Source organism: Oncorhynchus clarkii, chromosome 9, assembly GCF_045791955.1.
Source record: "Oncorhynchus clarkii lewisi isolate Uvic-CL-2024 chromosome 9, UVic_Ocla_1.0, whole genome shotgun sequence".
NCBI lineage: Eukaryota > Metazoa > Chordata > Actinopteri > Salmoniformes > Salmonidae > Oncorhynchus > Oncorhynchus clarkii.
This window is the reverse complement of record NC_092155.1, coordinates 43,336,392-43,362,902: the sequence shown is the minus strand read 5'-3', so window position 1 is coordinate 43,362,902 and position 26,511 is coordinate 43,336,392. Positions and strand designations below refer to the sequence as shown.

The following is a 26,511-nucleotide window of genomic DNA, read 5'->3' as shown; positions in this document are numbered from 1 at the left end:
AGTAATGTCCGCCAAAACTCTATAGTAAACACTACAGTAATGTCTGCCAAAACACTATAGTAAATACTACAGTAATGTCCGCCAAAACATTATAGTAAGTACTACAGTAATGTCCGCCAAAACACTATAGTAAACACTACAGTAATGTCCGCCAAAACTCTATAGTAAACACTACAGTAATGTCCGCCAAAACTCTATAGTAAACACTACAGTAATGTCCGCCAAAACTCTATAGTAAACACTACAGTAATGTCCGCCAAAACTCTATAGTAAACACTACAGTAATGTCCGCCAAAACACTATAGTAAATACTACAGTAATGTCCGCCAAAACACTATAGTAAGTACTACAGTAATGTCCTCCAAAACACTATAGTAAATACTACAGTAATGTCCTCCAAAACACTATAGTAAATACCACAATAATGTCCGCCAAAACACTATAGTAAACACTACAGTAATGTCCGCCAAAACACTATAGTAAACACTACAGTAATGTCTGCCAAAACACTATAGTAAGTACTACAGTAATGTCCGCCAAAACACTATAGTAAACACTACAGTAATGTCCGCCAAAACTCTATAGTAAACACTACAGTAATGTCCGCCAAAACACTATAGTAAATACTACAGTAATGTTCGCCAAAACACTATAGTAAGTACTACAGTAATGTCCGCCAAAACACTATAGTAAACACTACAGTAATGTCCGCCAAAACACTATAGTAAATACTACAGTAATGTCCGTCAAAACACTCTAGTAAACACTACAGTAATGTCCGCCAAAACACTATAGTAAATACTACAGTAATGTCCGCCAAAACACTATAGTAAACATTACAGTAATGTCCGCCAAAACACTATAGTAAACACTACAGTAATGTCCTCCAAAACTCTATAGTAAACACTACAGTAATGTCCGCCAAAACTCTATAGTAAACACTGAAGTAATGTCCGCCAAAACACTACAGTAATGTCCGCCAAAACTCTATAGTAAACACTACAGTAATGTCCGCCAAAACTCTATAGTAAACACTACAGTAATGTCCGCCAAAACTCTATAGTAAACACTACAGTAATGTCTGCCAAAACACTATAGTAAATACTACAGTAATGTCCGCCAAAACATTATAGTAAGTACTACAGTAATGTCCGCCAAAACACTATAGTAAACACTACAGTAATGTCCGCCAAAACACTATAGTAAACACTACAGTAATGTCCGCCAAAACACTATAGTAAACACTAGAGTAATGTCCGCCAAAACACTATAGTAAACACTACAGTAATGTCCGCCAAAACACTATAGTAAACACTACAGTAATGTCCGCCAAAACACTATAGTAAACACTAGAGTAATGTCCGCCAAAACACTATAGTAAACACTACAGTAATGTCCGCCAAAACACTATAGTAAACACTACAGTAATGTCCGCCAAAACACTATAGTAAACACTACAGTAATGTCCGCCAAAACACTATAGTAAACACTACAGTAATGTCCGCCAAAACACTATAGTAAACACTACAGTAATGTCCGCCAAAACACTATAGTAAACACTACAGTAATGTCCGCCAAAACACTATAGTAAACACTACAGTAATGTCCGCCAAAACACTATAGTAAACACTACAGTAATGTCCGCCAAAACACTATAGTAAACACTACAGTAATGTCCTCCAAAACACTATAGTAAACACTACAGTAATGTCCGCCAAAACACTATAGTAAACACTACAGTAATGTCCGCCAAAACACTATAGTAAACACTACAGTAATGTCCGCCAAAACACTATAGTAAACACTAGAGTAATGTCCGCCAAAACACTATAGTAAACACTACAGTAATGTCCGCCAAAACACTATAGTAAACACTACAGTAATGTCCGCCAAAACACTATAGTAAACACTACAGTAATGTCCGCCAAAACACTATAGTAAACACTACAGTAATGTCCGCCAAAACACTATAGTAAACACTACAGTAATGTCCGCCAAAACACTATAGTAAACACTACAGTAATGTCCGCCAAAACACTATAGTAAACACTACAGTAATGTCCGCCAAAACACTATAGTAAACACTACAGTAATGTCCGCCAAAACACTATAGTAAACACTACAGTAATGTCCTCCAAAACACTATAGTAAACACTACAGTAATGTCCGCCAAAACACTATAGTAAACACTACAGTAATGTCCGCCAAAACACTATAGTAAACACTACAGTAATGTCCGCCAAAACACTATAGTAAACACTACAGTAATGTCCGCCAAAACACTATAGTAAACACTACAGTAATGTCCTCCAAAACACTCTAGTAAACACTACAGTAATGTCCGCCAAAACTCTATAGTTAACACTACAGTAATGTCCGCCAAAACACTATAGTAAATACTACAGTAATGTCCGCCAAAACACTATAGTAAGTACTACAGTAATGTCCTCCAAAACACTATAGTAAATACTACAGTAATGTCCTCCAAAACACTATAGTAAATACAGCAGTAATGTCCGCCAAAACACTATAGTAAACACTACAGTAATGTCCGCCAAAACACTATAGTAAACACTACAGTAATGTCTGCCAAAACACTATAGTAAATACTACAGTAATGTCCGCCAAAACATTATAGTAAGTACTACAGTAATGTCCGCCAAAACACTATAGTAAACACTACAGTAATGTCCGCCAAAACACTATAGTAAACACTACAGTAATGTCCGCCAAAACACTATAGTAAACACTAGAGTAATGTCCGCCAAAACACTACAGTAATGTCCGCCAAAACTCTATAGTAAACACTACAGTAATGTCCGCCAAAACTCTATAGTAAACACTACAGTAATGTCCGCCAAAACTCTATAGTAAACACTACAGTAATGTCCGCCAAAACTCTATAGTAAACACTACAGTAATGTCCGCCAAAACTCTATAGTAAACACTACAGTAATGTCCGCCAAAACACTATAGTAAATACTACAGTAATGTCCGCCAAAACACTATAGTAAGTACTACAGTAATGTCCTCCAAAACACTATAGTAAATACTACAGTAATGTCCTCCAAAACACTATAGTAAATACCACAATAATGTCCGCCAAAACACTATAGTAAACACTACAGTAATGTCCGCCAAAACACTATAGTAAACACTACAGTAATGTCTGCCAAAACACTATAGTAAGTACTACAGTAATGTCCGCCAAAACACTATAGTAAACACTACAGTAATGTCCGCCAAAACTCTATAGTAAACACTACAGTAATGTCCGCCAAAACACTATAGTAAATACTACAGTAATGTTCGCCAAAACACTATAGTAAGTACTACAGTAATGTCCGCCAAAACACTATAGTAAACACTACAGTAATGTCCGCCAAAACACTATAGTAAATACTACAGTAATGTCCGTCAAAACACTCTAGTAAACACTACAGTAATGTCCGCCAAAACACTATAGTAAATACTACAGTAATGTCCGCCAAAACACTATAGTAAACATTACAGTAATGTCCGCCAAAACACTATAGTAAACACTACAGTAATGTCCTCCAAAACTCTATAGTAAACACTACAGTAATGTCCGCCAAAACTCTATAGTAAACACTGAAGTAATGTCCGCCAAAACACTACAGTAATGTCCGCCAAAACTCTATAGTAAACACTACAGTAATGTCCGCCAAAACTCTATAGTAAACACTACAGTAATGTCCGCCAAAACTCTATAGTAAACACTACAGTAATGTCTGCCAAAACACTATAGTAAATACTACAGTAATGTCCGCCAAAACATTATAGTAAGTACTACAGTAATGTCCGCCAAAACACTATAGTAAACACTACAGTAATGTCCGCCAAAACACTATAGTAAACACTACAGTAATGTCCGCCAAAACACTATAGTAAACACTAGAGTAATGTCCGCCAAAACACTATAGTAAACACTACAGTAATGTCCGCCAAAACACTATAGTAAACACTACAGTAATGTCCGCCAAAACACTATAGTAAACACTAGAGTAATGTCCGCCAAAACACTATAGTAAACACTACAGTAATGTCCGCCAAAACACTATAGTAAACACTACAGTAATGTCCGCCAAAACACTATAGTAAACACTACAGTAATGTCCGCCAAAACACTATAGTAAACACTACAGTAATGTCCGCCAAAACACTATAGTAAACACTACAGTAATGTCCGCCAAAACACTATAGTAAACACTACAGTAATGTCCGCCAAAACACTATAGTAAACACTACAGTAATGTCCGCCAAAACACTATAGTAAACACTACAGTAATGTCCGCCAAAACACTATAGTAAACACTACAGTAATGTCCTCCAAAACACTATAGTAAACACTACAGTAATGTCCGCCAAAACACTATAGTAAACACTACAGTAATGTCCGCCAAAACACTATAGTAAACACTACAGTAATGTCCGCCAAAACACTATAGTAAACACTACAGTAATGTCCGCCAAAACACTATAGTAAACACTACAGTAATATCCGCCAAAACACTATAGTAAACACTACAGTAATGTCCGCCAAAACACTATAGTAAACACTACAGTAATGTCCTCCAAAACACTATAGTAAGTACTACAGTAATGTCCGCCAAAACACTATAGTAAGTACTACAGTAATGTCCGCCAAAACACTATAGTCAACACTACAGTAATGTCCGCCAAAACACTATAGTAAACACTACAGTAATGTCCGCCAAAACACTATAGTAAACACTACAGTAATGTCCTCCAAAACACTATAGTAAACACTACAGTAATGTCCGCCAAAACACTATAGTAAACACTACAGTAATGTCCGCCAAAACACTATAGTAAACACTACAGTAATGTCCGCCAAAACACTATAGTAAACACTACAGTAATGTCCGCCAAAACACTATAGTAAACACTACAGTAATATCCGCCAAAACACTATAGTAAACACTACAGTAATGTCCGCCAAAACACTATAGTAAACACTACAGTAATGTCCTCCAAAACACTATAGTAAGTACTACAGTAATGTCCGCCAAAACACTATAGTAAGTACTACAGTAATGTCCGCCAAAACACTATAGTCAACACTACAGTAATGTCCGCCAAAACACTATAGTAAACACTACAGTAATGTCCGCCAAAACACTATAGTAAACACTACAGTAATGTCCGCCAAAACACTATAGTAAACACTACAGTAATGTCCGCCAAAACACTATAGTAAACACTGCAGTAATGTCCGCCAAAACACTATAGTAAACACTACAGTAATGTCCGCCAAAACACTATAGTAAACACTACAGTAATGTCCTCCAAAACACTATAGTAAACACTACAGTAATGTCCGCCAAAACACTATAGTAAACACTACAGTAATGTCCGCCAAAACACTATAGTAAATACTACAGTAATATCCGCCAAAACACTATAGTAAACACTACAGTAATGTCCGCCAAAACACTATAGTAAACACTACAGTAATGTCCGCCAAAACACTATAGTAAACACTACAGTAATGTCCGCCAAAACACTATAGTAAGTACTACAGTAATGTCCGCCAAAACACTATAGTAAATACTACAGTAATGTCCGCCACAACACTATAGTAAGTACTACAGTAATGTCCGCCAAAACACTATAGTAAGTACTACAGTAATGTTCGCCAAAACACTATATTAAATACTACAGTAATGTCCGCCAAAACACTATAGTAAGTACTACAGTAATGTCCGCCAAAACACTACATGAATTACTATAGTTGTCACGACTTCCGCCGAAGTTGGTCCCTCTCTTTGTTCGGGCGGCGTTCGGCGGTCGAAGTCACCGACCTTCCAGCCATCGCTGATCCTCTTTTCATTTTCCTTTGGTTTTGTCTCGTCTTCCATCACACCTGGTTCCAATCCCATCAATTACATGTTGTGTATTTAACCCTCTGTTCCCCCTCATGTCCTTGTCGGTGATTGTTTATTGTAAGTGCTTGTGCACGGCTGTCCTGGTGCGCGTCAGGTTATGTGCCCATTATTTGATTGTTCTTTTTACCGGTGGTTTTTTGTTGTTATTAAACTGTGCCGTTTGGAAACACAGTTTCTGCTCTCCTGCGTCTGACTTCTCTGCCGCCAGTACGCACCCCTTAGAATAGTATTGACTACAGTCTTTTACTACAGTATTTATACTATAGTTAACTGTAAATACTATACAGTATTATACAGTAATCTACAGTAAATAATATAGTAAATACTACAGAATTCACTGTAGTGTTTTTTGCTGACTTTAGTGTTTTTGCTGACTACAGTTAAAGTCAGTAAAAACACTACAGTGAATACTAAAGTATTTTTCTTCCTTTTTCTAGGCAAGTCAGTTGAGAACAAATTCTTATTTACAATGACGACCTAGGAACAATGGGTTAACTGCCGTGTTCAGGGGCAGAACGACAGATCAGATCGGGGATTCAATCTAGCAACCTTTCAGTTACTGGCCCAAAGCTCTAACCACTAGGCTATCTGCTGCCCCATAGTAGTATAGTATACTATAGTATTTTTTACGCGGGTATTCATTACATGAATACACCCCTCAGCTCTTCTGCATGTTGTAAAGCACTGAATGATCAATGGCTCAAGCCCAGAGCATAATCATTCATTCATTGGGAGAAACAACCATGTGACTGATAAGGAAGTAGCTCACGGTCACATGTCCTCCATCTCCACTGACTTTCCCTTTGCCTGTAAGGCTCCTCCCCCTCTCTCTGCTCAAGGACATGCTTCTCCCAGCCTCCGACAAACAAAGGGACAACAGCACTTCCTGAAGGCATAAATAAAATGGGGGCTGGCTCGGTATAGTGTTTCCTTGATAAGTAATGGCGTAATGAGTGGCGTTTGCAACACAAAATAAGTGCATTAGGCCTTGGGATTGACTGCTACAGAGGTCGGTGTCCCTAAGCTGTCTCCACTGCGATCCCACTAAATCACTGGGGTAATGAAAGCCCACAAATACACACCAGTAAACATAAAAGACTGCCCAGTCTGCCCATGACCTCCAAGAGAAAAATTATTATAGGGAGAGATAGCCATTTGCACATCGCTACAACATGACATTTGAAATGTCTTTATTCTTTTGGAACTTGTGTGAGTGTAATATTTTTTTATTTCACTTTTGTTTATCCACTCCACTTGTTTTGGCAATGTAAACATGTGTTTCCCATGCCAATAAAGGCCCTTTGAATTGCATTGAATAGAAAGAGAGAGAGAGAGAGAGAGAGAGAGAGAGAGAGAGAGAGAGAGAGAGAGAGAGAGAGAGAGAGAGAGAGAGAGAGAGAGACAGAGAGAGAGAGAGACAGAGAGAGAGAGAGACAGAGAGAGACAGAGAGAGAGAGAGAGAGAGAGAGAGAGAGAGAGAGGGGGGGGGAGAGAGAGAGAGAGAGAGAGAGAGAGAGAGAGAGAGAGAGAGAGAGAGAGAACTTGCGAGGAAGCGACTGGGAATGAAAGTGGGAGAGGGGTGGCGAGATTTAGAAAAATAAAGACAGAGGGAGAACAAGCTAAAGAGAGAGCAAGAGCAAGAGCAGAGCAGAGCAGAGGTCAGGATCAGAGCTCCTGCATTTTTCAGCATTTTCTTTAAAAAAGATAGATTAGGAGTTAGATAAACTTGGATTTTTTGTCAGGAACACATACTGGATTCTACCCTCTTCAACATAACCCCTACTTCAAATCAAAACTTAAAACCTACAACCTCATTTTGGACGGAATTACGGAATCACCTGGAAAGTTCACAACAACCAAGGATTTTTTACCCTATACAGCAAATTCTCTGGAAAACAACAGAAACCTGAAAACACCATCCAACCTGGAACTGAGTGAGTAATGTTTAGTCTGAAACAATATTTTATTTCCAAAAGCCAAGAAGAAAAATACACAACATTACTTTATAAGGACTGAATTCTAACATAATTCTACCAAGCTTGATACAGCTTCAACTAGCACTGACGTGTCAAGTGAGAGGTGTCAAAGCCCATTAGCCCAACAATGGCAGGAGAGTCACACAGTCTACCCCAACCAAATGGAGAGGCCTTAGAAGCTCCCTCCCGCTGTTCAGAGGTAATTAAAATACAGTACCCTTTGCATGTAAAGAATGATAAGGCAAGAAAAGACCACAAGAAGAAGCTCCTTATGGAAAATCAAGAGACACTTTTTGCTGACTATTACAAAAATGGGAACATCAGCAACCTTATCTTCCACACAAACCATCCCCTGGCATGGCACAGTGCTATATTAGCACACTACCCCTTTGTTACGAGAGGGGGGATTAACGAGGGGTGGAAACTCAGAATACTTGATAACGAGGACTCTGAGTTAAGTAATATAAATATCTATAAATCCGGATCAGTAATGGTACAGAATAACCACAAACAGTTTCAGCTGGACTTTCACCTAATCAAAGAATTAGCCCAGCAGGAGAAGCTCTGCCTTGATAATGATACCCCCACACAGAGCGGGTCAGACCAGACCTCTTCATTATGTAACCCCACAGATGAGCAACCCCCAGTGGAGAGTCAACCTCCCAGCACAGATTACCACTCCCTCATTGAAATGAAGGACAAATTCACCCAGCTGGAGGTAAGACAGGTGGAGCTGGAACAGCAGGTGATTACACTTCAGTCAGCGCAGACCCAGACAACAGTCCAGCACAACAACAGCCCCTTAACCAGACCCGGAGAGCTGGAGGTGGACAGAGACATATCTGCACTTTGGACAGTGGTGAGACAAATACAACAGGAGAAAGAGGAGCAGAACAGAGCACTAGAGGAGAGTATCAGACTGCTGGTGGAGGAGAGGTTGAGGGGGATGGAGGAGAAGTTGATGGGGACGGCGTGTGACAGAGAACAACCCACTAGAGAGGTGGCCACCCCCACAGAGAAGCCAGCAGAACAGCCCACTTCAGCACCCAACAAAAGTCTCGACACCACAGCAGAACAGTCCACACCAGACCCTGAACATAGAGTCGACACCACAGCAGAACAGTCCACACCAGACCCTGACCATAGAGTCGAAATCACAGCAGAACAGACAAATGAAGAACCCCAAGCCCAGAGGCTCTCACCCCCTCTGAGCACCCCCCCTGTCAGCCACCCTGATAGCCCTTTTGACAACCCCCCCACACCCACTGAGGACAAACACAAGACACAGATTGTACTACTTATGGACTCAAATGGGAAATATATAGAAGAAAAAAAAACTTTTTCCCAAACACAGTGTGTCTAAACTCTGGTGTCCAAACACCCAGCGTGCCCTCGACCTTCTGTCTGAGGCCAAACTAGGCTCACCCAGCCACATAATAATACACACAGGCACAAACGACCTGAGAGCACTGCAGGAAAGAGTGGCCACAGCACTGAAGAGAGTGATTGAAAAGGCTTCTTCTACTTTCCCCAACGCACAAGTGGTTATCTCCACCCTGCTACCACGAAAAGACTTCCACCCTGCCACAATACAGCGGGTAAATGCAAGTATTTCCCGTGACTGTGCCTCAAAACCAAACGTTTTCCTGGCCCACCACTCCACCCTGGACTTGAACAGCCTCTATGACCAGGTCCACCTCTACAAGGCAGCAGTGCCCACCTTTGCCCGAACTCTAAAGGACATCGCTCTCAAACGTATCCCCAACACTTCACACAGGAGCAACAGATCAATAGACACCCCATCCAGACCAGCGAGACACCCTCCCAGATCTGCAGGACCCCCCCCTGGACCTACACATAGAGGACCCACGCCAAGAGGAATTACATCCAGACCACAGTACACCCAGACACATCCACACCCCCACCCCAACCAATCAACACCCCCCCACGTCAACCATGCCCACACCCCATTTAGGCCCACCCAGGTCAGACCTATGCCACTCCTGCCCACCCCATGCACCCCACCCCCGCAAAGAGGGCCTCAACATGGAAGCCACACATACGCCCAGGTAGTGAGCGGGCAAACAGTCCCAACCCCCACTCTCACACTCGCCGAAGCCAATGGCATGTACCAGATGCTCAGCAGGCTCTGCTCACACTTACTGGCCTGAGGCCAAACCACGACCAACAACATTGGACACTCTATGGAACAAAAAGCCTTCACTATATTATCATGGAATATCCAAGGCCTGAGGTCATCTGCCTTTGGCCTAAAGAGCAGAAACCCGGACTTCACCAAAGAAATCGGTAATACAGACATTGTCATCCTGCAAGAAACCTGGTATAGAGGAGACGGACCCACTGGTTGCCCTCTAGGTTACAGAGAGCTGGTAGTCCCATCCACCAAACTACCAGGTGTGAAACAGGGAAGGGACTCAGGGGGTATGCTAATTTGGTATAGAGCAGACCTAACTCACTCCATTAAATTAATCAAAACAGGAACATTTTACATTTGGCTAGAAATTCAAAAGGAAATTATCCTAACAGAGAAAAATGTCCTCCTGTGTGCTACCTATATCCCCCCACTAGAATCCCCATATTTTAATGAAGACAGCTTCTCCATCCTGGAGGGGGAAATCAATCATTTCCAGGCCCAGGGACATGTACTAGTCTGTGGCGACCTAAATGCCAGAACCGGACAAGAACCTGACACCCTAAGCACACAGGGGGACAAACACCTGCCTGGAGGTGACAGCATTCCCTCCCACATATGCCCCCCTAGGCACAACTATGACAACATAACCAACAAAAACGGGTCACAACTCCTGCAGCTCTGTCGCACGCTGGGTATGTACATAGTCAACGGTAGGCTTCGAGGGGACTCCTATGGTAGGTACACCTATAGCTCATCTCTTGGCAGTAGTACTGTAGACTACTTTATCACCGACCTCAACCCAGAGTCTCTCAGAGCGTTCACAGTCAGCCCACTGACACCCCTATCAGACCACAGCAAAATCACAGTCTACTTAAACAGAGCAATAATCAATCATGAGGCATCAAAGCCAAAGGAACTGAGTAACATTAAGAAATGCTATAGATGGAAGGAATGCAGTTTGGAAACCTACCAAAAAACAATTAGGCAACAACAAATTCAATCCCTTTTAGACAATTTCCTGGGTAAAACGTTCCGCTGTAATAGTGAAGGTGTAAACTTGGCAGTAGAAAATCTTAACAGTATATTTGACCTCTCAGCTTCCCTATCAAATCTAAAAATCTCAAATAGAAAACCGAAGAAAATTAACAATAATGACAAATGGTTTGATGAAGAATGCAAAAATCTAAGAAAGAAATTGAGAAACCTGTCCAACCAAAAACATAGAGACCCGGAAAACCTGAGTCTACGCCTTCACTATGGTGAATCACTAAAACAATACAGAAATACACTACGGAAAAAGAAGGAACAGCATGTCAGAAATCAGCTCAATGCAATTGAAGAATCCATAGACTCTAACCACTTCTGGGAAAATTGGAAAACACTAAACAAACAACAACAAGAAGAATTATCTATCCAAAATGGAGATGTATGGGTAAACCACTTCTCCAATCTTTTTGGCTCTATAACAAAGAATAAAGAGCAAAAACATATACATGATCAAATACAGATCTTAGAATCATCTATTAAAGACTACCAGAACCCACTGGATTATCCAATTACATTGAATGAGTTACAGGACAAAATAAAAACCCTCCAACCCAAAAAGGCCTGTGGTGTTGATGGTATCCTCAATGAAATGATCAAATATACAGACAACAAATTCCAATTGGCTATACTAAAACTCTTTAACATCATACTTAGCTCTGGCATCTTCCCCAATATTTGGAACCAAGGACTGATCACCCCAATCCACAAAAGTGGAGACAAATTTGACCCCAATAACTACCGTGGAATATGTGTCAACAGTAACCTTGGGAAAATCCTCTGCATTATTATTAACAGCAGACTCGTACATTTCCTCAATGAAAACAATGTACTGAGCAAATGTCAAATTGGCTTTTTACCAAATTACCGTACAACAGACCATGTATTCACCCTGCACACCCTAATTGACAACCAAACAAACCAAAACAAAGGCAAAGTCTTCTCATGCTTTGTTGATTTCAAAAAAGCCTTCGACTCAATCTGGCATGAGGGTCTGCTATACAAACTGATGGAAAGTGGTGTTGGGGGTAAAACATACGACATTATAAAATCCATGTACACAAACAACAAGTGTGCGGTTAAAATTGGCAAAAAACACACACATTTCTTCACACAGGGTCGTGGGGTTAGACAGGGATGCAGTTTAAGCCCCACCCTCTTCAACATATATATCAACGAATTGGCGCGGGCACTAGAAAAGTCTGCAGCACCCGGCCTCCCCCTGCTAGAATCCGAAGTCAAATGTCTGCTGTTTGCCGATGATCTGGTGCTTCTGTCACCAACCAAGGAGGGCCTACAGCAGCACCTAGATCTTATGCACAGATTCTGTCAGACCTGGGCCCTGACAGTAAATCTCAGTAAGACCAAAATAATGGTGTTCCAAAAAAGGTCCAGTCACCAGGACCACAAATACAAATTCAATCTAGACACTGTTGCCCTAGAGCACACAAAAAACTATACATACCTTGGCCTAAACATCAGCGCCACAGGTAACTTCCACAAAGCTGTGAACGATCTGAGAGACAAGGCAAGAAGGGCATTCTATGCCATCAAAAGAAACATAAATTTCAACATACCAATTAGGATTTGGCTAAAAATACTTGAATCAGTCATAGAGCCCATTGCCCTTTATGGTTGTGAGGTCTGGGGTCCGCTCACCAACCAAGACTTCACAAAATGGGACAAACACCAAATTGAGACTCTGCACGCAGAATTCTGCAAAAATATCCTCCGTGTACAACGTAGAACACCAAATAATGCATGCAGAGCAGAATTAGGCCGATACCCACTAATTATCAAAATCCAGAAAAGAGCCGTTAAATTCTACAACCACCTAAAAGGAAGTGATTCACAAACCTTCCATAACAAAGCCATCACCTACAGAGAGATGAACCTGGAGAAGAGTCCCCTAAGCAAGCTGGTCCTGGGGCTCTGTTCACAAACACAAACACACCCTACAGAGCCCCAGGACAACAGCACAATTAGACCCAACCAAATCATGAGAAAACAAAAAGATAATTACTTGACACATTGGAAAGAATTAACAAAAAAACAGAGCAAACTAGAATGCTATTTGGCCCTAAACAGAGAGTACACAGCGGCAGAATACCTGACCACTGTGACTGACCCAAAATTAAGGAAAGCTTTGACTATGTACAGACTCAGTGAGCATAGCCTTGCTATTGAGAAAGGCCGCCGTAGGCAGACATGGCTCTCAAGAGAAGACAGGCTATGTGCTCACTGCCCACAAAATGAGGTGGAAACTGAGCTGCACTTCCTAACCTCCTGCCCAATGTATGACCATATTAGAGAGACATATTTCCCTCAGATTACACAGATCCACAAAGAATTCGAAAACAAATCCAAATTTGAAAAACTCCCATATCTACTGGGTGAAATTCCACAGTGTGCCATCACAGCAGCAAGATTTGTGACCTGTTGCCACGAGAAAAGGGCAACCAGTGAAGAACACACACCATTGTAAATACAACCCATATTTATGCTTATTTATTTTATCTTGTGTCCTTTAACCATTTGTACATTGTTAAAACACTGTATATATATATATAATATGACATTTGTAATGTCTTTACTGTTTTGAAACCTCTGTATGTGTAATGTTTACTGTTAATTTTTGTTGTTTTTCACTTTATATTTTCACTTTGTATGTTGTCTACCTCACTTGCTTTGGCAATGTTAACACATGTTTCCCATGCCAATAAAGCCCTTGAATTGAATTGAATTGAATTGAATTGAATTGAATTGAGAGGGAGGGAGAGATGTCCTGCTGGATGTTTACACTTGAAGGTGTTATATCTTTCCTGACTGCCTGCCCATTTCGCCTATTCGAGCTGCAACCCAACCACCCAACCCCCTCCCCGCCCGACCTCAACCCAACCCAACCCCCTTGCATCACTCCATCCCTCCCTCCAATCCAGCCTCATCACCTTCAGAGGGTCAAAAAAGCTGCAATGGGAGTCGATGCAGTTGGAATTAGAGGAGGAGTGAACAGGGAGCGGTGAGGAATGGAGGGGATATAGAAATACCTTCATCAGCAGTGTTCTGTCTGTGTTACAAGCATTCCACTTTCCTTAATCCATTTGTGTGGAATCATTTCTTGTCAAAAAGGTAGCTGGTTAACTATAGGGCAAAGCTCTAGACACAGGCAGCCGAAACCACAAAAAAAATGTATCTAATCTCAGAGAGTTCTCCTTACTTAGCCTCACCGGTGACCCTACTTCTAATCCCAACATTTTCCATTGGTTTAGAGGGGCGGATGGCGGATCCTTCGCAATGCATTTACATGACGAAACGCAGAGAGCCTACGACGGGTTTTAAACAGATTGTCTTGGGAAGACATATGAGAAATAGTCAACAGCCCATCTGGGTTTAACCTAGGGGTTAGTGGTTAATCCATCCTACATATGGACTCAAATGTTACTGACCACATCTTTCAACACAACTGAGGTTAAAAACATTGAAATGTTTTTTTTGGGGGGGAAATGTCTGATGTCATAGAGCACAGTACATCACAGCCTGCCACAAGCTAAGGGAGGAAACATAAACTGTCCTATTTTCTCCACGTTTTATAAGTAATAGACAATATAAGTGCCGCCAGTCATTTTACATTTTGTTTGTTGAATTAGATTCTGAGTGGATTGTTATTCAATCATTAAAATGGACCATTATTACATGTCTGCATTGAAACAGAGGAGAAGGAAAACGCGGCAAATACGCCATATTGGCTTTCTCTTTTCCCCTCTTCCTTCTCCCTCTACCTGGCCAGCATCTTCAGCCCCTCCACTATCCCAGGAGACAGACGGTCCAGCGGGCAGAATCCGATGGAATAGCCGGGCCCCGGCAGCTACCCCAACACTGCAGCAGCAGCATCACTTCCACTCCCAGACAGGAGCCACAGAATACCAAATTCATTACTTACAAACCGCCTTTTATTCCCCTTTAATACACACAGCCCTGATTCTCAGGGACGGAGACATTCCTAACTGACCGGGGAACAGAGACGGAGTGGGCAGAGTGAAGCCAGGGATCGGCGGGCACACATAATAGTTCTGGATCTGGAAGGGTGTCAGCTATGCAAAGAATTCTCCCTCTCCATTGGGGCGAGCACAACACAGCAGCGGTACCTCGCTTAGCATAGGGTCCGCCAACCACAAAGCTAGCCAACCAGCCTGCCAGCCAGCCAGGCAGTGACTGAGTGAGTTAGCATTGCAGCCAGCCAGACACCCAGCTACCCAACCAGCTACCCATCAAGCCAGCCAGCCCAAACCTCATTCTGAGAGCTGGGCCAAGGCTACGGTCAGTCATCAGTCCCCCCTCCCTGCTCTCCTCTCCTCCATAAAGGGACAGCAGGAGAGAGAGGGGCCTCCTTTTGTCCACTCCAGATTAGTCAACACAGGGGGAGGGCCGAGACTGAGAGAAGAGGGCATTTGATTTCTCCTTAGAGCATAACTGAGCCTAACGCAATATCTGTAGATCGCAAAACAGTGTTTTTAGCAGGAGCATTTATCGGGATAGAAAGACGAGCACAAAGCAACTTCCTCCCACGGTTTTCTACTCAACTCTTTCCAGTAAACATACGGCGAGGCCAAATGAAGAAAGGCCAAATGTCAACATTTGGCTTAAAGGTTACCAGTCCCAATTTGAGTCCAAACAAAAAACACAACCCTCTATCATAAAACTCAAACCGGTCACTTCACAACATATAGGACAACATACAATTGTGGTTCAGTCTGACCGTGTATGTGGTGCATGAAACCTTGAAGAAAGGCAAAAAAACAGATCGGCTCAGCTAAACCCAGCCAACTTAACCCAGCCTACTTAACCCAGACTACTTAACACAGCCTACTTAACCCAGCCTATTCAACACAGCGTAACCTATAGCCAAACCCAGCTAAACCCAGCCTACTTAACCCAGCCTATTTATCACAGCGTAACCTACAGCCAAACCCAGCTAAACCCAGTCCAGCTCAGCCCAGCTAGACACAGCCATGGTCAACCCAACCAAGCCCAGCCCTGCCACACCACACCATGTCTCACTTCTCTGGCCCTATCCACACGGCCCAACCATGGTAATCCCAGCTCAGCCAATCCCACCCCACCCAGCCTTGTCCTACCTAACGTCTTACCTCTCGTTGCTTCTCCATCTCAGCCTGCAGGACCTGCTTGGCCACCTCGAGCTCCTGGAGCCTGAACCTCATCTCCTCGTTCTCCTGCTCCAGACGACCCCTCTTCTTCTCCACAGAGTCCAACTCGGTGTGCAGCCGGATGGACACGTCTTTAGCCACCTGGCGTCCAAAGGAGGAGACGAGAGAGAGAAGACATGAGGGAGGGGTGGGGGGGTCAACATCAGAGGTTCATTGATCAAGCATGATCCACAATGCCATGGTCCAGAGTCATACTAAATTACTTTATGAATGCCCTTTGTAAATTGTGATTTGTTTCCAGTATGACCATATACACACTGAGTGTACAAAATGTTAGCAGGCCCTTTTGCCCTCAGAACAACCTCAATTCGTCCAGGGAATGGGCTCTACAAGGTGTTGAATGCGTTCCACAGGGATGCTGGCACATGCTGACTCCAATGCTTCCCACAGTTGTGTCAAGTTGATGTCCTTTGGGTGATGGACCATTCTTGATACACACAGGAAACGGTTGAGCATGAAAAATACTGCAGCTTTGGTCGCAGGTGCGACTGGGATTGACTATCATACCCCGTTTAAAGGCACTTAAATATTTTGTCTGACCCATTCACCCTCTGAATGGCACACATACACAATCCATGTCTCAATTGTCTCAAGGCTTAAAAATCCTTCTTTAACCTGTCTCCTCCCCTTCATCTACACTGATGGAAGTGCATTTAACAGGTGGCATCAATAAGGTACCATAGCCTTCACCTGGTCCTGGTCAAATCAAGTCAAATGTTATTGGTCACATACACATAGTTAGCATTGTTAGCATAGTTAATGCGAGTGTAGCGAAATGCGTGTGCTTCTAGTTCCGACAGTGCAGTAATATCTAACAAGTAATCGAACCATTCCCCAACAACTACCTAATACACACAAATCTAAAGGGTGTGAATGAGAATACGTACATATAAGTATATGGATGGTCAGTCTACGTCGTGGAAAGAGTGTTCTTAATGTTTTGTCCACTCAGTGTATATGGGTAAGTAAAATACGTCTCTCTGCTGATGGTGTATTCACAGCACAGTAAGAAATGACACCATACTGTAGCTTATCATTAATGTGTTCCAGTATTATTACTAATGTGTTCCAATATTATCATTAATGTGTTCCAGTATTATCAATAATGTGTTCCAATATTATCATTAATGTGTTCCAGTATTATCAATAATGTGTTCCAGTATTATCATTAATGTGTTCCAGTATTATCACTAATGTGTTCCAGGATTATCACCAATGTGTTCCAGTATTATTATTAAGGTGTTCCAGTATTATCACTAATATGTTCCAGTATTATCATTAATGTGTTCCAGTATTATCAACAATGTGTTCCAGTATTATCACCAATGTGTTCCAGTATTATTACTAATGTGTTCCAGTACTATCACTAATGTGTTCCAGTACTATCACTAATGTGTTCCAGTATTATCATTAATGTGTTCCAGTATTATCATTAATGTGTTCCAGTATTATCACTAATGTGTTCCAGTATTATCATTAATGTGTTCCAGTATTATCACTAATGTGTTCCAGTATTATCACCAATGTGTTCCAGTATTATTACTAATGTGTTCCAGTATTATCATGAATGTGTTCCAGTATTATCACTAATGTGTTCCAGTATTATCATTAATGTGTTCCAGTATTATCACTAATGTGTTCCAGTATTATCACCAATGTGTTCCAGTATTATCACTAATGTGTTCCAGTATTATGATTAATGTGTTCCAGTATGATCACCAATGTGTTCCAGTATTATCACTAATGTGTTCCAGTATTATGATTAATGTGTTCCAGTATGATCACTAATGTGTTCCGGTATTATCACTAATACGGTTAGGAGTGGAGTAGAGCAGAGACCAGCTCTTATATCATCCTGTGTTGACATGTTGCTACAGAACAAGACTGTTATTAAGGCTGATCTTCTTAAAGTTGGATATAGGTTCCCCTGAGGGGTAGGAAGAGCATTAAATGCAGTTGGGGATCAACACAGACACTATCCAGATGAGCGTATGATGTTCTGCTGGGCCAACAACAACTTGTGTGTGTGTTTCTGTTTGATTGTATATCACCAGGGCACTGACAGGATGTTCAATCCAAATGCAAACCCAGCTGCCTGGTTTAAATTGTTTATAATGAAAGGAGGTGACATGTCAAGGGTGCTCTATTCATACCATAGACAGGAAACACATCCAAAACATCTGAGTGGATTGTCATATTGATGTGCTTGAAAGCATTGTATCATTCAAAATGGTAATATAACATAATGATATCTAAGGCACAATATGATGATTATTATTTAATGTTCTCTCTCTATTTGTCTACCTCTGCAACATCATAGCATGGGATGGGAGTCTTTTGGTGCAGTGTGGACTGGGGTACAGTGCTGATCTCATTAAAGGAGAAAGGGGGTCAGAGCAAACAGGGCTCCTGTGTGTGTGTGCGTATATGTGTGTGTGTGTTTGAATGTGTGTGCGTGCGTGCCTCTGTGTGGGGTACAGTGCTGATCTCATTAAAGGAGGAAGGGGGTCAGAGCAAACAGGGCTTCTGTGTGTGTGTGTATATGTGTGTGTGTGTTTGAATGTGTGTGCGTGCGTGGGTCTGTGTGGGGTACAGTGCTGATCTCATTAAAGGAGGAAGGAGGTCAGAGCAAACAGGGCTTCTCTGTGTGTGTGTGCGTATATGTGTGTTTGAATGTGGGTGCGAGTGCGTCCACGTGTGTCAGAATTGGGGTATTCTCTCTGGCCCTATAACCAGAGCCAATGTGCAGCTGGGAACCACAATGCCCCTCTGTGCTGCCCACTCTGAGAGTGGACCAACCAACCAATTCCCCATCATGCTCAAATTCATCTCTCTCTCTCTCTCTCTCTCTCTCTCTCTCTCTCACACAGACTTTCTCTTTTTTCGGTCTTCCCCTCCTTCTCTCATTCTGCCCTTGCCCCTCCCTCTCTCTTCTCCATACTTTAGAAGGTAGAAATGTACATGCAAAGAGACAGACTGCATGGTCAAATCAATGCTCCCTTTCATTAGCGTTCTGGGGGGGTTCCAGGTTATGTTTTTAGACTGGCGGTATATGGCGATCGGGCCCCTTCACAGTAAACAGCAGTCTGTATTAACGGCCTGTTAACTTACTACATCTACAGGATTCCCTTCTCTCTCTTGCTGTTCAGCCTCTTTCCATACACTGCCTTGGCTGCCTTCGCCTCCCAATCAAATATCATGCTTTGATATGTAAAAGTAAAACACATGGATTTCAGCACTCTGTGGGTGAAGTTTCCCCTAGATACAGATCTAGGATCAGCTTCCCATCTCCAACCCCTAACCTCAACCACTATTGAATTTTTTTTTAAAGAAGAAAACTGAACCAAGATCAGTGTCTAGGGTCACTGCACTAGCGGTTTTAGCATTGGCGAGAGGGGTTCCAGCTGGAGAGCTAGAGGACGTGAATGGCATACAGAGGAGAGGAGAGAAGGTCTTGCAGGACTGGTACATTATAGTCAAGTCCCAGCCTTAAGACTCCTAACGTCGATCCTATCCACACCCGGCACTTGGACACACATACCAAATTAAAAAGAGCCATTTACCCATCAAAGGGGTCTCTTTCACATGTTTTTGTGGGTGAGTGTGTGTGTGATAGAGAATATTTTGCATCTCTGAGGGTGGGTTCATTGGTGTGTGTTTGTGTGTGTGCACGCGCACATGTGTGTGCCTGCATGGGAGTGTGTGTGCCTGCATGGGAGTGTGTGTGTGTGTGTGTGTGTGTGTGTGCGCGCTGAAGCGGCACCATGTTCCCCTTCTGATCCTGCCTGTCAGCACTGTCACAGCTGTTCCTCCACACGCCTTTTAACAATGACTTCCCTGTAGATTTTATCATCAGCGTTTTGCATGTTGGCAGTACGCACAGGAGGGGGGAGTGTGTAAAGTATCGGCCACGTCTGTGTCCCAAATGGCCCCATATTCCCTATGTAGTGCACTACTTTTGACTAGGGCCCATAGCCAGGGCCTTACTGTACATAACCTTGGAGAGATATTGTATTTTCTACTTTAATGAGCTAAGAAGTGCTTACAAAGGAGAGCATACTCTATGAAATCATTGAGTATTTACCATCTAGCTTAGACATTTAATGATAGGATCTAGTATTGCAGTATCAGCTAACAGGCTCAGCCAACTGGTGCACTTTTATGTAACAATCATCTAGTTGTTATCCTTCCTGTTGCAGCCTCTAGAAACTGAAAATAATAATCTTCTTCCCTTCTGTCTATCTATAAAAGGCTTTTTAGTAGTGAAAGAGCAGACCCCTGCACGACAGTTGTTTAGTGGTTACAGAATAATCCACATGGTGGGGCATCCACACATGCTCCTGCTAGTGCTGTGCTGAGCAGGCACAGGGACAAAAATACTTCCTGATACTCCTTGAGCCAGCCAATCGGCTCTCTGATCCGGGCGTGTCTGGCTGACACATGGAGACGGTTTCTATTGGTATCTCCAGGATGCTGCTGTTACTGCTGCCCAGCCGTTATCTGCTGCTGAGAGAGGGATGGAGAGAGGGAGATAGAGGAGAGAGAGAGGGAATCCACCCTCTCTCTCTCTCTCTCTCTCTCTCTATCCCTATCTCAACAACCCCTACTTTCCTTCCCTATATGTCACATCACGCCATACTGCAACTCGGCTGTTGCTATGCAGGAGTGCACAGAGGCTCAGCCCACTCATCCTATACATGTGAAGTTAAGAGGGGAAGGATATGGTATCTTTCACACCCCAACCCATCACAGATCACAGGCAAAGTGCGAAAGCCTGTGCCTTTGACTCGAAATAAAATACCTCAGTCAAGTTTCCCCAGCAAACAATGACGGTAGCATCATAACATCCAGGCTGGGAGAGATGTTGTTTATGGAATGATTATGGAATGAAAAGGCTAGCTGCCCTGAATAAAATCCACTGACCCAGACAGTGTAATGAGAGACTGATTCTATATCATACTGGTATCTACTGTATATCCCTTAGCACATTTCCATTGTCGTGGAAGACCTCAATGTTTTCCATTTCCTATGTTTCATAGCTCTGTAATTAGGACAGTGGGTCAGAAAGGACAGGAAGTGACCAGGAGAATCCCACGACCATCTCCAGATATCACACACACACACACACACTCGTACTCGCACGCTGAAAAATGCACGCATTGCACATTCACGCCACTCCCCCTGCGGAGCGCTGAAGAGCAGGATGCAACAGGAAGTGGGAACAGCTCACTGTGTATGTCACAAGGGAACAAGGACTTAGGAGAGAGAGCAATAATTATGTTAAGCCAATTTAAAGTATAGCCCTACTGGCACAGCCCTATCAGCTTACAGTATGCTATTTTATGTGATCACGTTGGTTGAGTACTGTGTGACTAATAGAGACTGACCATAACCACAAAGTAGTTATTTTCGTCTAATGGAACCTACCGACCCCAATGTGTTGAAACTACCTGTATTTACTGAATGAACCTAACACGCAGAATACATACTAACTGTTCAATAACTCATTGCTGTGCCACAAACACAAAGTCGTGGGTTCTTGCTGACAAGTGAAAGAAAGTCTACAATGGCTGGTACAGGACAGGTCTCAAATATCACATGGAATACAGCCCAAATCCTCTCAAACATGTCAAGACACATTTCCTTCCCCCGGTGCTTGGTTGGTGCGTGAATAAGCCTGTCTGAGAACACAGCCGGCCTCACGGTTAGAGGAACTCCGTTTGAAGGGAGTCTAGAGTGCATGGGAGTGATCTGGTTTAGTTGGTAGCCAGCAGAAACAATCAGGTATGTGTTGAGTGACTGGCCCTAGCTGTTTAAGAATACAGAGAGGGAGACGGAGAGGGGAGGCCGAGGTCACATCCCTGTGGTTTGTTTTTGGTTTCCTGTGTTAATGGCCTTCTTTGACTGTCTTCCCCCGGCCCGTTGAGCTCTTGCGCCCACCCGCTGCGCCCCGATTGGCTGCTGAGGACTTAACTCGGGAGCGACACCAAATCCTTATTCCCCAGAGTCAGCACAGACGGCCGGCACAGAGGCACAATATTACCTGGCCAGAAAGAAGGGGACACCCCCCCCCCCTCCCGTTTCTTTTTTTCTCTCTTTAAAAAAAAGAAAAAGATATACAAATGGACCGTTTTTAGAGAGGGACAGCGGGAACGGGGCCTGCCTTCAGGGGATGACATCATTACCCTCTCCCCTCTATTCCCTCCTTCCTCGACTCCTGAGAAAGGCCACATTGTGTTTCTGTCACATGGAAATAGATCACAGACGGCTGTGAATGTGGGACGTGTAACCACAGCCTCAGTTCAGTAGGAAGACCAACAACCAACGTCTCCATTAACAAGAAATCCCATCAATGGTGTGTGAATGTATGCATTTAAAGCCAAATGTAACCTTTGTCCTTTGACCTGTTATGTCACCCCCCCACCCCTCCACTTTATTTTTTAAGTTTACGAAAATCTGCAAGGACATAAATGCTAGCAATTACCCAAAGTTCAGTCTCTCGTCAAGTTCTGTTTGTGTTGCTGACATACACGATTTAGGCATAGCCTTACACAAAGACACACACACATCATCTTGGCTGCCCATCGAAAGTCGATGACAGGCATACACGCGCACGCTCTCCATTCCAGATTCACCTTGACGTCCTGCTCCAGGGTACGGATGAGCTCCCCGTCCACCTGTCCCGTCTGGGCCACGCGGAGGCTGCGTCTCTCGGCCTTGCGGAGGCGGTACTGCAGGATGCGGCAGGTCTTGTTGGCCTGCTCAAACTGCTGCCTCAGCTCCTGCAGCTGGTACACATCCTCCTCCATGTACATGTCCCTCATCTCCAACATCTCCGAGCGCAGCTCCTCCATCTCGTCCTGGGGGAGAGAGAGAGGGGGTCGGGGGAAGGGTGGAGGAGAAGACGGTTTGAGAATTGTTAGAAAATGGTCTGGATGAGCTAGTGCAATCATTCGACTACATATAAGAATTCTTATAGGGACTGTCTCAGCATCAGATCACCAGTCATTGTCAACACCCTCTTCATTAGTTTATCCTTAGCAGGGTGTGTATCGTCATCTCAGACTCAGTAGGCCTTTCCTGCAGTCAAATTACCTAGTGGCCTCATGGGAATGTTATTCATAATTTTCATAATTTCAGAATTAATCAACCTTTTTTAAATGTATTTTTTAAATCTGAATGAAAATCAGGTGTTTCCATGTCAAGCGGTTTTGTTATATTTCTGTGATGTATATAACGTGTAATATTGGGATGCAAACTCAAAATTGAATACATTTCAACTCTATGTCTGACATGGTACAGGTGTCTTCTTGTATAAAGGCCATCACCATGTGTGTGAGGTGTAAACGTTCGTTTTAACGGGAGATGTGCTGATTTAGCCCATGGCAGTAAGACTGTAGCACTAACAACCCCATTGCCTACATAACCCCACCAGGGGCAAACCAGTGTAGAACACAGATTAATACAGAACTGAACTGTGCCCACCTGATAGAAAGGTGTATAATAACAATGGCAATGTATGATTGAAATCAAACCCCAAAAAGCCTTCCTAGAATTCCCTACTACTACTTACATAACAACACGGTTGAAGAGGCATTAGCCCAAATCCTTACAACCCCCCTGACAGAGGCGCAGTAATAAGGCAGATCGAGTATTTATAAGGGCGGTGGTGGGAGAAGTGTGTAGTAGTAAATACAAGTCTTTTATCGCATTGCTAATATGCCGAGAGGGCTGCCAGGGGGAATGTGGGTCACTCACTGCAGAGCGCGTCACGTGGTGCGGCCCCGGTATAAACAATGGTGTGTGGAGTGAGTGAGGACAGTGGGCGCTCTCGACTGCAGCATCTGCACGACGCAGGCTAACCCCCAGCAAACAGCTGTACTAGTCAGACAGGCGTGCCGAAGACAGGCGAGAGAAAGCACGGGATAAATAAATAAAGTTGTCGCGCTCTAGGACTACTCTGGCTGCACGAATGACCTGATTTAAAAAAAAAACTCATAATTAGACTTAAGAAAAAGGATGTGGCACCCCATGCCTGTTTATGGTAATTAACCAGTAAGATGGATTTGATGATTATGGTCTGAAATGAACCAAAAAGTGTTATTGGTGGGTAAGTGTGTATTACACATTCATGCACAATGGACTGTCCTAGTAAACTGCCTTCTTTTGAAGGGCCATCTTAGATGGCCACCAAATAGGCTAGTAGTCTATTAGGCCCATGTACACCATAATCATCTTAATATTGCTGTCCCAGACCAGTTAAATATGAAATAAAACGTGCTAATAGTAGCCTAGAAATTGTTTGGATAAAGCGTTATGCTGCGCAGACCTGTAGGATAATCCAATGTATTAGTGAACCCCTCTGACTGAGGCCGTGTCTGTGACGCATGCCAATTATTTTTTTAAATGTTATTATTTGATTGAACCTTTATTTAACTAGGCAAGTCAGTTAAAACCAATTCTTATATACAATGACGGCCTACGCGTAAAGCCCCCCGGCCTTGATAACATTGTTTAACAAAATACAATTAGTTTATATGTTTTAACCAGGTACTACAACCAGCTGCATGTCCGACCACCTCTGATGGTTTGGGCATTCACCACCTGACCATCATGAGCTGTGAACACAACAGCTGAGAAAACATTGATAATGAATTCCCGAAATAACACTGACCAACCCTGAAGTCTCCGTGCCTTCAAAGGGTGGTATTTTGTTGTTGTTTTTGACAAGAGGGAGGAGGGAGTAATCAATTATGCACTCAAGATGTTGTTGGCTTTGTGGCCAGTTTGGGTTTGCATGGATTGCTCTGCTTTTCTCCTGAAGAGCAGAACAGTGATAATGCATAAATATCTTAGGTTTTGATTTTGTTGATCCAATTAAAATAGTTTCTCCGGAACCATCTCTTATAGAACTGTTATTGGAGAGCTTTTTTAAATAATGTTTTAAAAAACAAAACCTTTTCACTTTCACAAATGAGAGCAAACAGAGGAAGGAATGTCTGTAGCAAATCTGGAAAAATATGCTTACTTTTAGGTAATCGTTTTCTGATCTCAGTTCCTCGATTTCCCTGACAAATTCTTCATGCATGCCATCCATGAACTCTTCTGTCAGGTCGGAGAAAGCCAGGGAAGTGCTGGCAGGCACCCGGCTGTCGAACGAGGTGAGAGATCGTTCATCCCCCGGAGAAATGCTCCCCTCCCCGGTCTCCACTCCAAAGGAGAGTCGGTCCTTATCTACGGGGGTCTTGGCATGATGGTCACCACGAGTACCCCTATCCGGTGGTCCATCTCCGCAGTCACTGCTCCGTTTCTCGCCCTCAGCCCCCCCGCCTCGGCTGCTGGATTCGGTGTCACTACTCAGAGCTTCGGTGGAGAGTTTATTCTCCTCCGAGGCGCAATCGGAGATCTCAGAACTGCTATCCGTTGGCGACAGCTTGCCCGCGGCGCAACCAGAGTCTTTGCTCAGGTCGTCCGAGGCGTTGCTTGCATCCGCCACCTTCTTCCGACCACCTTTCATCGATTTACTGCCGCTCTTCTGGGCACTGGCAACCGATAGTGTGGATTTCCCGGGCAGTTTTCCTTTCTCTGATTTGGTCTCTTTTCCGCTACCTGGACTACGCCTGGACACCCGGCTGCCTAAATGTATGGATCCTGGTTTAACGCTCAGTGTTGGTGTACCGATGCCTCCCCGGATCTTGGTGAGGGACCATCCAGGCACATCCTTGGGTCTAGCGGGTGACGGAGCCCGGTTGATCTTTTTCTTCTCGTTCACTTGGATGGACTGCACTACGGGCTGTTGCTCGAACTGGTGCTGTTGTTGGGGCTGCGCCTGCCCGCCGTTGGTGTTCTCCGTCCCGCTTTCCATTTTGTGCCTGTGTCTCCTTTCCTTGGGCGAGACAAAGTGAGTTGGCGAATGAACATCAGCCTTTGTCTTTGTCATTCATTCCGCTTTGACAACTACAGAAAACAGAAACGAAACCCCTATCAGAAGAGGTAGAAGTTGAAATTTATCTCACAACTGCAAACAAATACACTGTAGCAATCCCGAAAAACCCGGATGCAGCAGCGTAGAAAGACAGGAACTGCAAGTTGTAACACGTTGTGATGATGTTTCCCCGGTTTTAGGATGACTTTCGTTGAGGTTTTTGCCCCTCTTCTACTTATCTTGCATTAAGCGACTC

General features: G+C 43.2%; 1 protein-coding gene across 4 annotated transcripts in view; it reads right to left on the bottom strand.

Moving 5' to 3' along the window:
- The window catches only part of LOC139416382 (microtubule cross-linking factor 2-like), a 109,114-nt gene extending 82,603 nt beyond the window's left edge, over nucleotides 1-26,511 (bottom strand). For all 4 annotated transcript variants that reach the window (XM_071164943.1, XM_071164945.1, XM_071164946.1 and 1 more), the window contains exons 1-3: nucleotides 25,359-26,511; nucleotides 22,966-23,190; nucleotides 16,253-16,411 (exon numbers count right to left, since the gene is read on the bottom strand). In XM_071164943.1, the coding sequence (XP_071021044.1) occupies nucleotides 16,253-16,411; nucleotides 22,966-23,190; nucleotides 25,359-26,270 (1,296 nt within the window). In that variant the 5' untranslated portion in view covers nucleotides 26,271-26,511. The remainder of the gene's footprint in view (nucleotides 1-16,252; nucleotides 16,412-22,965; nucleotides 23,191-25,358) is intronic.